The sequence below is a fragment of the Monodelphis domestica genome, chromosome 3, assembly GCF_027887165.1.
Source record: "Monodelphis domestica isolate mMonDom1 chromosome 3, mMonDom1.pri, whole genome shotgun sequence".
Lineage (NCBI taxonomy): Eukaryota > Metazoa > Chordata > Mammalia > Didelphimorphia > Didelphidae > Monodelphis > Monodelphis domestica.
Window position 1 is genome coordinate 493031849 of NC_077229.1, and position 13525 is coordinate 493045373.

At 31.8% G+C, this 13525-nt stretch overlaps 1 protein-coding gene and 1 long non-coding RNA gene across 10 annotated transcripts in view; one reads left to right on the top strand and one right to left on the bottom strand.

The window, feature by feature from the left end:
• AP3B1 (adaptor related protein complex 3 subunit beta 1) overlaps window positions 1-13525 on the bottom strand; it is a 359745-nt gene that overhangs the window by 144589 nt on the left and 201631 nt on the right. For all 9 annotated transcript variants that reach the window (XM_001367618.4, XM_007486440.3, XM_056824793.1 and 6 more), the window contains 3 exons: window positions 12117-12179; window positions 9726-9858; window positions 4545-4654 (listed from right to left, as the gene is read on the bottom strand). In XM_001367618.4, the coding sequence (XP_001367655.1) occupies window positions 4545-4654; window positions 9726-9858; window positions 12117-12179 (306 nt within the window). The remainder of the gene's footprint in view (window positions 1-4544; window positions 4655-9725; window positions 9859-12116; window positions 12180-13525) is intronic.
• Window positions 476-13154, top strand: LOC103094971 (uncharacterized). The gene is made up of 2 exons (XR_463835.3): window positions 476-1343; window positions 12833-13154. It is a non-coding gene; the product is annotated as an uncharacterized LOC103094971 (long non-coding RNA).

Below are 13525 nucleotides of genomic sequence, written 5' to 3' on the forward strand. Positions count from 1 at the left end.
ATACCAAGGTACACCATACACAAGATGAAGTTCATTGTCAACAACAGTGAATAAAAATCTACATTTCAACTAATTTTCTTGACAATTCCAAACTTTTTTGGCCAACTTCATGTCAGATTTGGGTAAATGGCAGTTATTTGTACCTAGTAGTGTGGCTGACAAAGAGCTCATGTTACAAGTAAGATAAAATTCAGCCTTGCCATTTTCTGGTTGTTTACTTATTTATGCTCACATTGTAAGTATTATCTTCAACTTGCTATTTCTTCACAGGAATTTGTTTAAGTTACTTTTTTGTTTTTTGAGGGTTGGGTCCATTACTAGATAAAATAAATAATAAGTATAAGCTACTTAGACATATATAAACTAAAAATAAGGACAAACAATACAAACAAATGAGATTACTCAGTCAACACCCATATATTGTGGAACCTCATGACATGTACTGTATCATAGCGACATATGGGTCAACTGAGTATAGTAGTCAAACCACCTGATATTTTCTTCTGACATCCTCATGGATTGCCTTGCATACTGCATTTTTAAAACCACTGATTTAGATAGATTAGAGAATACAGTAAAGTAGTATGAAAACAAGGCAGGGAAAAGTAGGTTGGGCTCAAGTATTTTAGGACATTTCAGATCTGGCCAACTGACTGATGACCCAACTCAGTAAGATACTCCAACATAGACAATATTTAACAAAAGAACCCCAAGTTAAATAAACCTGCTCAGCAAACTTAATGGTCTAAAACCTAAAAACTAGTTCAAGAGAATTAAGAGTAAAATCAGAAGTTTAGGTCATGGACAAACTTTTGAATTTTTATTCTTCATATCCCTAACCCATGTCAAAGACAAGACTTTTCCTGGGAAACCATGTTAAGAGAGCATCACCTCAATATCTGAGCAGATCTGGAAGACTACAGCCTCATTTCTTGTCTGCAGCCCTACTAAGGCCTTTCTCAATTGTACAAAATAGGCTTCTATTTTCATTTATTTGTACACATGAATTTTGCATGTGGGATTTTCCTTTTCTTCTCCACAGTGTGGATGTTTGTTTACCACATAATCAATTATTTAAAAAGACTGTTGCCACCACATGAGAGAACTTGTTCTAGGCTCGTTTTTTAATTCCTAGAACTCTCAGAAAGAGTTCTGATTCCAAATGGTGAAATAAGTGATTCCAATTCAGTTGGTTCCAGGAGCAAGACTGATTGGTACCATCAGTGGAGCTAATTCACCAAAAGGGTGGAGTAGACTATATTCCTAAGGATTCCTATACTTCTAAAACTACAGAGCTTGGGATTTACTTAGCAATCAGTAGGGGACCATTGTTCTCATACCAGGTAGGTCCAATTTTTTTTTGCCTCTTACCTTCCACGTTAGGATCAGTACTATGTATTGGTACCAAGTGTAAAATGGAGATTTGAACCCTGGACTTCAATCCCCAGAAGTCCTTGGTACTTGCCAGAATTCCCTATAATCTCACATGAGTCCCCACCTGGGAGAGAACACAATTTGTGTTTAAACTGGCTGCAACGCCTTCTTCGGCCTCTCTCTTCCTGTACTCGGAGATTGCAAGATGTAGTAAGAATGCCAAGCACGGGGATTCTGAATTGGCTAATCAGCCAATGGCACGTGATTTCTACTTTGTATTCTTAATTCCAATAACCCTTATTAATAATAATTATTAATAATAATATTAATAAACCTTATAAAATATAGTACTTTTATTATTAGAAACTAACTTTTACACAAGGCAGCAGAGTGGTAAGGGCTAGGCAATGGGGATTAAGTGACTTTTCCAGGGTCACAAAGCTAGGAAGTGTCTGAGGTCAGATTTGAACCTAGGACCTCCTACCTCTAGCCCTGGCTCTCAATCCACTGACTTACCAAGTTTCCCCCTAGGTCCAATTTTTATAAGATTCTATCACATTTCAGTTACAATAGGTTAAAAAGATACTGGGTGCCATGCATAAGTCACTTAAAAATATGCTACCTTTTCTATGAAGTTCAGTTCATTCATGAGAATAAAATTTAGAACAAAATAAGTACTACAAACAAAATAAATTCTACTTCCCATATGCCTTCATATAACTATTTATATAGCTGAAATGCTAAATTTGTAGAGTAATTAAAACTAAAATGAATATAGTACATGAAATTAAATAATGTTACTCTGACATGGCATTGCAAAGAACGCTTTAATGATGATTCTGCAGTGATAATTTTGCAATATGAAGCAAAAACACAAGAACTCTTGCTTATACTATTGTAGAGGGCAGGATGAGAAACATGTTGATTAAAGTTATAAACATGACACAGACCATTAACACATCACCATTGTGTACTACTGGTGCTCACTTAGGACAAATGCACAATTTTACAACACTAAAAAGATAGACCTACTAAAATTGAATAGGTCTAAAGAACTTCATTATGAATGTTTATTTTACAAGGACTTAGGAGCCTTCAGTGAACTGAACTTAGCAACAAATCACATTTAACTGTATTTAATTGTAACACACTTGATGAGAATAAGGAGAAGATATGCTTAAAAGTTTACCTATAAAGTTCTACAGGAAAAAAATTAATTTTGCCTATAACCTTTTTTTTGGGGGGGGGGGATAAACTGGACTTGATACTGCTATTTCACTGTTACAATGATGATGTAAATGGTAGGGACAGGTGTCCCCTTATCTCCCCATCAAAAATTGTTAATCACAAAAAGATATCCTGGGAGTTAGAATTCAACCTCATGAATTTTTGGGAATCTTATTTGGATTAGCAAAGCACAGTCCTATGAAGGTGGTTCGAATGTGGCTACTAGTCATTATCATCCTTTATCATTGTCCTCTATATTGAAAGGTGATACTTTGAGGGAGATCATTTTTATATGTCTACAAGTTCAGATGACAAGGCCACTACATGACATGGTATTTCAATATGTTCACATATAATGATTCTAGTTCTTAGAGTTGAATTTGTCCTAACTGTTTGGCTTTTAAGGAGTATTTTAGTTAATATTTTGGCATCTATGTTCATTAAGGATACTGGTCTATAGTTTTCTTTCTCTGTTTTTGATGTTCCTGGCTTGGGAATCAGTACCGTATTTGTATCATAAAAAGAATTTGGTAGAACTCCTTCTTTGCCTATTTTGTGAAATAGTTTGTAGAGTATTAAGATTAATCGATCTTTAATTGTTTGATAGGATTCACTTGTGAATCCATCTGGTCCTGGTGATTTTTTCTTAGTAAGTTCCTTGGTGGCTTGGCTTGTTCAATTTCTTTTTCTGAGATGGGATTATTTTGTGATAACTGTTTGGAAAGCCAGGGCCGCTTGTGCCTCTGCCTCTGGAATTTGATCTTTAAAGTATTTTGATAACTGGATTTCAGTATTAATACTTTCTCATTTGCAATCCAATAAAATTGTATTTTATCTTGTACATTAAAAAAATTATTCTGAGAAGTGTTCCATAGACTTCATTAGATCGCTAAAGAGGACCTTGACACACAAAAAAAGGTTAAGTATCATTCATATAAATCACATCATTCTTAACATTTCTAACTAAATGAATTGCTATGCTTTTGACAATGTAGACCAGGGTAGTCTTCCTACTGCTGTTATTTCTAGGTAAATCACAGTTATGTTCATTTTTTTTCACATATGGTACAACTGCTTACTTTGAGGTACAATCAACAAACTATTGGGGAAGGTTGCTTTTATCCAGTCTTCACTCATCCAACCCAGTAAAACTAAATGTCAACAAACAGACTTCAAAGCTAATAGATTAAACATGTTTATAAGAATTGAATATTGTTGAAATAGTCTTTCTAACATTTAACAAGGGCACATTTACTGAAACTTTTCAAGAAGTCCAATATACTGTCTGTTGTAGGTCTAAAGTCTAAAAGCCACATTAGAATGATTAAGAATGTAATTATGAATATGACTACCATAACTACAGTTTTTGGTCCATCATCATTCATAAGGATATATTTGATGACAATTCCAATTTTTCTATTAGCATCCCAAGGTTGGCTTCTGACAGTTTCATTAGTGATCATCAACATAAAAATCTGTAGGGCTGAGACAGGTAGATGATTCAGTGGATGGAGAGTGAGACCTAGAGAAGGGAGTTCCTAGGTTCAGAGCTGATCTCAGACACATCCTAGATGTGTGACTCTGGGTAAGTCACTTAACCCCGACTGATTATCCCTTAATATACTTCTGCTTTGGAATCAATACACAGTTGATTCTAAAATAAAAAGTAGAGGTCAAAAAATATCTTTAGAGGAATCACAAAGAAGAAAGTGGTCTTACCACAGCAGCCATATATGTTGTAGTATCCACAACTTTCAATTAAGGACAGTTGGATGATACTGGCAATGAGGACAGGGAAATTTCACTTTACTAGACATTGGCACAGATAAGTACTGACTTTTGTACAGCTTCAATTCTTATAAGTGGTACATCATTATATACAACCTTGTTTATCAAAAAATTTACTCTAAAAACTTCTAACATCAAAAGAGTCATTTACTCACAGTAATACTGTCCAAGAGCTTTGCCATATGCTTGATAATCTCACCATGCTGTGCTGGCTGCATTTGTAGTAATTTCTTAATGACGACCACACTTTCTGCAACTACTATTTCTGATAAAGACACAAAACATAGATCTCAAATTATTATAAGGTTAAACTAATACACCATATGCTTGTCAATCAAGAAGCAATGCATCCATGATGGATACTGTCATGTTGGCATTGAGAAGACCAAGATTCATATCTTATCACTGATAATTATGAAATCATGCAATTCTTAGCAAGTTATTTAAATAAGTCACAGATGGACTGCAACATAGTTTGGGAGAGGTAAATATTATTGTAGGAATTCCTGCATGCTGAAAATTCTGTTTAATATTGTAAACTACCTATAAAAAAATACTCCAAATTTTTAAAAGAGTATGTTGGGGGTAGCTGGAGAGCACAATGGATAAAAGGCTGGCCTGGAGTTAGGAGGTCGAAGGTTCATATTTGGCTTCATACACTTCCTAGCTGGGTAACCCTGGGCAAGTCACTTATTCCTAATTGCCTGGTCCTTGCTGCTTTTCTGTCTTAGAATTAATACTATGAAGGTTAAGATTCCTTGAAATTATGTGGTAATACAAGTGTGTTTAAAAAAATCTCTTTCATTTAGAGCTTATCTCAAATAAGTTAATGCTGTTTCTATGGCTTCTTACTCAGTGGTACTTTTCAACCGTTTGCACTCTTTCATTATCTCCTAACAGTGTAAGGTGGAGAGTTGGCACAACTTTCCCCCTTGGCACCATGTTTGGTTCTCCTTATCAAATTCATGTTTCCCATTTATTTTTGTGTAACACTTCACAAAATTTCAAAACCTTCATATATACTATCTTGTTTAATGATTGCTCACATCACTTGGGAAGAGAAGCCTGCCATCAGCCACTCACTGTCCCATGACAGAGATTCCCTGATTCTCAGAAAAGTTGTGTCTTATCCAAAGCCACAGATGAAGGAGGAGAGGCAGAAATAAAATTCAGGTCTTCTAACTCTGTACAATGTCTTATTACACCACATTGATTTACAAAGCGACCACATAATATTTCACATTTCACATGGATCAATTAAAAAAAAACAATCTAAACATTCTAATAGCTTTTCATCAAGATGTTTTTTTTTTCCCAAAATACTAATGAGAGCAAGGGGAGTCAAGTGTATCTTAAGAAAGTTCTGAAGTCTTATCACCTAAAACATCAATATCATATGTCTCTGAGAAGAGAGGCAATGTGAGGTAAGGAAAAGGGTCTAGCAAAGAAAGCAGCCAATGCCTAAGGAGATCTATTAGAGTACATGGGTCCTTGTGCCACCCAAATTCGAAATTTCATTGTTTACATTACTAATGCTTAAAAATGAGACAATGTCTCACCACAGTGGCACCGTAGCCACTCATTAACAAGAGTAGGAACTTTGGCCAGAATATGTATGAGAACAAATATCCATCAATAATGATGTATCATATATTTTTTAAAGTTTTCCTTTAAAAATGATAAAAGGGTTAAGATGCTGACTTTGCAGTTATTCCACCTCACCAAAGAAAAGGAAGTTTCCAGAATGCAGGTACTTAGTTAGAAGATGCAATGGCCATTTAGGACAATAAGGCCAAAATATGAATCAGATAAAATAGTCCATGCCTGAGAAGAGCAACTCTGTACTATTGACAAGTTAAACCTGCAGGGCTTCAGAAATGGCAAGGGAATTTGAATAAATAAGGGAGTACATCATTAGGCCTACAGATATCTATCTAGACATACATAGGAAGAACTACCCCCAAAATTCTTCTTAAATGATGAAAATGGTAGGGAAGCAAGAAAGGTTTCAGCAAGGCCTATAATCACAAAAAGAAAAAAGCTGCCTAGAAATGTATACCTAGAAGCCATATGTCCAGAGTATCTTATAGGAAATAAAACTATAAATGATAATAGTCTCATAGGGATGAGTAAAATCAACATGCTATATTATTACATTGTATACTACTTCTTCTTCCATGACACCTTCTTGGATCCCTAACTTCTTTCTTCTTTGAATTTATAGAGAACTTTGGTTGAATCACAACTTTAGCAATTTTTCACATACTGCCTTGTGCACATGAAGTGCTTTTCAAAACTTAAAGTGCTTCATAAATTTTAGATCTGTTATAAGATTATAGACTTCTCCAGGGCAGAGATTTCTCATAGCACAAAACTTCACACATAGTAACTTCATGATAAATATTTATAGAAAGAATAAATTTGTTAAGATGGAAAACACGACCTGTGAATTAGCAGCCAACCATTCTTACTGCAGTTCAGTGATTCTCCAAGTATCACCTGGGGATGAGAGGAAGTCCAGAAATTTCCCCCTAAGAATCCACAGACAGATTTCTTGAAATAATAATGATTCTAGAATATCGAGAAGGTGTCACGAAAAAGTAATAGGATTTTTTAAAACTCATGAAAATACTGTTCAAGTAAAAGGAGTGATCTCAAGAGGAGATACACAATTCCAAGAAAGTACCATTGTCCCCAATTAATTTTGAAATTGCCTTGGAAGCTAGTATCATATTATTCTGAATAACTTTAACAATGAAAAAAACTTTAAACTTATGACTGAAGATTTTATTTTTTAATCAGTGAAAAGTCATACAAAGTAAAGGCTGTTAAACTAAGTGGTTTATTGAAGCAAGTTCATGCCATTCAATCAAAAATTGACCAACAAAAAGCACTAATAGTGGTTCAGAGTCTTCTTTGATCATCTTTTTTCACACAGTATAGCTTAAAAGCAGACCTTTTTATTAGCCTTAGCTTTAGTCTGTAGAATCTGAACTTTAGCATTAATAATACAACTCTTCTAAGAGACTGGCTTTTGTATTCATCTTGAAATTTTAGACTACTATACATATAGGGTCAAAATTCAGTCAAGATAAAATTTGTGCATTCAACTCAAATTTTAAAGAAAAATTAACCTAACGAGTATTGTTAATGTTTCGGATAATTTCCCAAAGTTAGTATTTATTTTTGCTAGGTGCAAGCAGTAGTTCTTATTAAAGACAGAAATGTTAAAATCTCACCTCATAATAAAAGTATATCAAGTAAAAATGAGGTTACTTAAAGAGATCAAATCTTACATATGTAGGTTATGATGCAGCTATAGATGTAAAGTGTGAATGTAGATTTATTTAAGATATAGCCATGTGTGTAATATGTAGAAGCTGGATCATAAAAATGCTATGAACATACAGAAGAAAGAATAAGAAAATTGATTTCTAGCCAACAAAGAATTGAGGAAGATCAATTATAAATAACTCAACTTTAAGAGGCAATCTGATTAGAAAATTTATTAAAAAACATTTATAAATAGTAACAATAATTTAAAGTAAAATTAGTATAAATTGAATAAGAAAACAAGAATATAAGCATTCCTGGGGTCCTTGAAGCATTCGGATGTAAAGTCTGACTTCCTTTAGAAGGCACACTCTACTTGTTTAAAATACCAATCTATTTTTCATTGTTCAGTGACTTATATAAGTAACATATATGCCAATTGATAGAGATGAAACCTTCTAGTACTAAATATTAAATATTGAAGTAAGCTAAAGTTTTTCAAAAATAACAAAGTGCAGACAACAGACAAAATATGTTCCAAGAAGTACATATTCAAATATCTATGTTCACATCTTCCAAAAAAGCAAATCATGAAAATACAGATAACATTAGAGAATTACAAATATATCTTTATATATATATTTTTTCTTTTTCCTGAACTAAATTGTCAGGACTGAAATTACTGAAAACGTAAATGATTAGGTTCAGTAAACAGTTTTTACATTAGAATAATACTTTTATTACTTTTAAATTAGTAAATTAGATTTTTTTACAAATAAGTTCTGGTTGAATCACAAGACTAAATAAAAATATTATGTAAACTGGTGCAATTAAAATGTGAACTATAACAAAAGAAATAAATTTTTTAAAAAATGGAAAAGTAAAATGAAAATCTTAATTCAGTTGGGAAAAATAATTAAATTTGATTAGTTTTACTTTCTTTTGTTGAATTTCTATAAGTTTACAATTTTATTTCTATTCATAGTAAATGGTATCCATAAAAGTATTTTGAAGTTAAATTTGGTTTCTATTTTTTTTTTGGTCTGGAATAGTTAAAATAATTTTATATACATATATATTTTATATATTATTGAAAAAGGCTTTTATGAGAAAAAGGCTAATTGCAAAATTGAGCACTGTGAGGCAATCTGATTAGAAAATTTATTAAAAAACATTTAGCCTGGTTGATATTACATTTAACTTACATGAGTATAAACACAAAGTACATATACTAACATATTCTATATTGATAATTTTATAAATTATTTCCATTATATTTTGCCCAAAGAGCAATTATTTTTCCTAAGCAGAATCTATCATTTTAAACACAAATACTATTAAGATAACAATTATTCAAAGGAAATTGTCAAGAAAATTTCTTTGGTTAGTGATATTTTCCCCCTTCTTTTCTAAAACTGAGGGTAGATATTACTATGTAGCCATCTCCCTAAAAATTGCAGACATCTTAAAAGTTTGATTAGGTAATTTATAAATGGATTTTCAACTACCTATCTTGTCAACATTTTTACATTCTGTTTTCCTTAAATATACCTACAATTTATAACAATGTTTTTCAATTTGTATTTAATTTAAATACAAAATTATTGTTTTAAGAAATAAAGCAACTTTGAACATTTAACTTAAAACACTAAAAATAATTTTTAATATCATTGCCATGTTTTTTTAAAAATGCATTTGCCTGCTTTCAGCACCCTCTGCAGGTGAATAGTTATTATACAACATTCAAAACTTATTAGAAAAAAGGGAAAAAATACTTTTTGTGAAAAAGTATCTCTGAGAGAATACATTTTGAAGAGCTACAAAAAAGAAAACAACCTCCACAATCAATTCTAGCTAGTAATAAGAAGATGTGGTTACCATCATTTCCAAATTAAACATCATTTTTTAAAAAGTGCTTTCTGGCTGTGATACTGTTATATTACATTGTAGATGATTCCAAAGAGATACCACAATAGATGATATTTCTAATTGTCCTATTACCTCTATATCTTGCCAACATTCAAAATTTTATTCATTTTAAAACAAAATAGAGACTTCCTTACCATCCCTGTTGGACAGCAAACAAACCAAACCATTAAGGCATGTATCGGTTACTTCTGAGATGTTGGTTGCACATCTGCCTATAGCCTGGATAGTAGCTGCAGCAAACTGCTTATCTTGACTTTTCACATAGGTCTAAAGAAAGCAGGCATTCAATTAGATGAATATTAGACTTATTAAATGAAAAATTATGACAAATTTATTTATTACTTGTGCATTGTGGTCTTACCAAGTAAGAACATTTAACAAATAGATATATATATATATTTTTTTTAATTTTAACATTTATCAAATAGATATGCCTTTTTAAAGGATATAATCTAGTAAACAACAAAGTTAAACCACTGTCTTATTAATGGCTTGGGTTTTCATTTAAAGAATGTACTTTTATGCCAGCTCCAGTCACCTGTGGCCACAGTGGTTTCCGACTGCCCAAGAGATTGGGGGGAGGGGGGCAGTCACCCAAAGACAGCAATTAGTCTGAGTGCAAGGTTGAAGGAGTTGATGAGAACTCTCTCTTCTGGGAGATTTCAGTCCATTTAACCAGCAGCATCTGTGAATCTATGAATAACTGACCTACCTGCCTCAAAGAATGACTCTTTCTTTTCTGGGAGACCAAATCTTAGAATTGGGGTGTTGAGAAGCAAATAATATAGCCTAATGACAAATACTTTATTTTCAAAAATATATAAATGAAGTAAAAATATTGACAGAGAAATCTGTCAGTACTATTGTAATGAATTCTTCAGCACTATTAATTCACAATAAGCACAAAAATACTACTTAACATTCATTAAGTTTGTTTCATAATAACTTTCCTCGTATTTTTAGACTAACAATAGAAAAAAGTAAATGTAAAAGTTTAAAGAAAAATAAGAATGATCATTGAAAATGACAAATGAGCAAATTACATTATCAAAATGTCAAAGTAGCATATTTCAGAAAAAGTACTTATCAACTTCTGAAAACAACTATAAAATATGTACATTGCCTAAATTATTTCTAATACGGAATTGTAAAATAGACATATTGCAAATACAAAATGGAAGAGTCTAAAATCCATTCAAATTTAAACTACATTTTTCATTTAAGTATATTGAATTTTTATGTAGTCTTCCAGTTTTAAAAAGATGAAATAAGATTTTTAGTAAGTATGCCATAAGATAAACATGTTTTATTTTAACATTTCAAATAATTGCTGGGATGCAAAATCAGAGATAATAAAAGTTTTCCTCTACTATAAACTGAATTATTTTTAGGTGTGACTACTATAGAAAATCAAAAAGGAAAAATATTTTTTCAAAACTGCTTAAAGGAAAAAAGAAAGAAAAATAAGAAAGAATTTAGATGAGCTTTCTGAATGAATCAAAAAACAAAAGTAGTAATCAACATAATCCAGTATATGTACTTGCATTTACAAACAGTATACAAAAATATACCTAAAAACTTGACTAAATACACGATAAAATAAAATAAAAATAAAATAACTTCCAAAGTGGAACTCATAAATATACTAAGCACTAAACAGCAAGATAGTGATACCCAAGGCTTAATTGCCGTACTAATAGTGCTGAAAAAACACTGGTACTGAGCTAAGAATTCAAGATAGACAAAGAAGCAAGACAGCTCCTGCCCTCAAAGAGCTCACATCTAATGGCAACACAAATCAATTCAACATAAAAGAAAGGGTGCAAACAATCTATATACAGTTCTATATGACTAGATAAAAAAAAAGAACTGCAAGATTTGAAAGACAAACACCATGGGGAAACCATTGAAAATCCACTTCTATGGGGTACGGCTACAGACTTCTGGGAAACAAATTCAAACAAACAGGCCAAACAGATGAAAGAAATAATTGTATTTAGAAGGTAGGAGGTTTTTTAATTGAAATATTAGACTGAAACAGAGTATCAAAAAGGACAGGCTTTACAAATAGTAATTTCAAGCACAAACGGGACATTTTTAAGGTTGCAAAATGAAAATGAAACTTTTAGGCACCAATGTTTTCAAGTAACCTGTTCGAAATCACCCTCAGCAGCTTAATTTCTAAAGTGAACACTGCAACATAGTTTATAAAAATCTTGATGATATTGCTTCATGATTCCCATTTCAATTCATAATTTTGTACTTGAAATATTAATTTCCTAGTTGTCAATGTGCATTTTATACATATAAATATCTATATTTTGACAAAGACTCAAATGCGAATAAATAATACATTTTCTTGATATCAAGTCAAGCAATAGGTAAGTACTTTGTGTCTAGTCTTTGCACGCACTGGGCTAGGCAATAGATATTCAAAGATTAAAAAAAAGACACAATTTCTACTCTAGAGAAGATTACATTTTAACAAGGAAAAGTATTGGAGTATATGAAATCTGTAAACAAACCTGAAATTCTCGAAGGAGTGTAGATATGTTTGCTTCATTTGCCAAATTTGTCAATATTTCAAGCTATTAAAAAAAAAAACCACACAACATAAACAATTTAACAACAAATTAAATGGGATTTTCTATATAAGAATTGGGGCTGCTCAATTTGGTGCTTTGTCAACACTTCACTCATAAAATTAATTTTGCATCTATTTTTAATTATTTACAGTTCGGGAAAATCCAGTCCAAGAATTACTGAACCTTTACTCGGTTTACCAGGCCTAATCATTTGTCTCATAGTCACTTTCTTCACTTGTAAACGTCTCACTTTAGATACTAATACTTGGGTTTCTTAGTTAGTGATTGGGCCAGGCCATATAACTGAGTTTTTAAGCTAAGAAAAACAAGAAGAAATTTAATGTATTTATCTAGAGTCTTGGGATGCTTCATAGTCAAAATTATATGTCTGATTATCAAAAAGTCCTAAAAACTTGGCATCAATGAAAAGCAAAGTTAACTACAACTAAATTGTAAATATGGGTTAAAATAATAGTTCTGTGACGATTTTACTTCTAACAACTTACAATAACATATTTTTATACATATTATATCATTTTAAGCCTCATCTATCTGATTTTTTTGCCACATTTCATTAATCATGTCTTTAAGAATCTTCATTTTCTTGTTTTGATTGACTATACATATTCATTACTTTTGTTTTTCTTTCTCTTCAGAAGAAAGAAGAAGAGGTAGGAAGGAGATAAACTTATATGATTAGGAACTGGGTTGCCCTCAAAAATGAAAGGAAAAGAAAAGACCATTGATATAAACTTTCTAATGCCTGGAAAAGATCAGAAGGAAACAGGCAAGCAAGACAACTTGGAAGATACCCAATGAATTGATTTATATATTTAAAAGAAAAAGCAAATTGTGCATTACAAAGATTCAAAGTTTCACATGCAATAATCTCTGTTCTACTTTGTACAGGGAAATTATCATTTTATTTAGTGTTTAAGTGTAGAATTAAATAATAATAAAATCATTTTTGGCTTTCAATGCATTGACAACAGTGTTTTCTATGCTATTCAGAATCTACTCTAGAAAAGCATTTAATAAGTATCCTACTTCTAAAATTATATTTTAGAAAGAGGGATATAAAAGATGTTGAACCAATGGCCTCTGGTAAGCTATCAAAATAAAGCACTTAAAATTGATAGTGGACCTATTACACAAAAAGAAACTGATTCAATGACAATAAAAGTTATTTAGTAAAAAGGAAAGGTGAGAAAACGGATCATAGAGAAAAGAAGAACTAATTATTCTTTAGAGGCTGAATAACTCAAATAACATTTCTGAGATGATTAAACAAAGGCTGGAGTGTGGCTAGAGATATGATCTGTTTTGTTTCCATGATCTCTGTTTTTGCC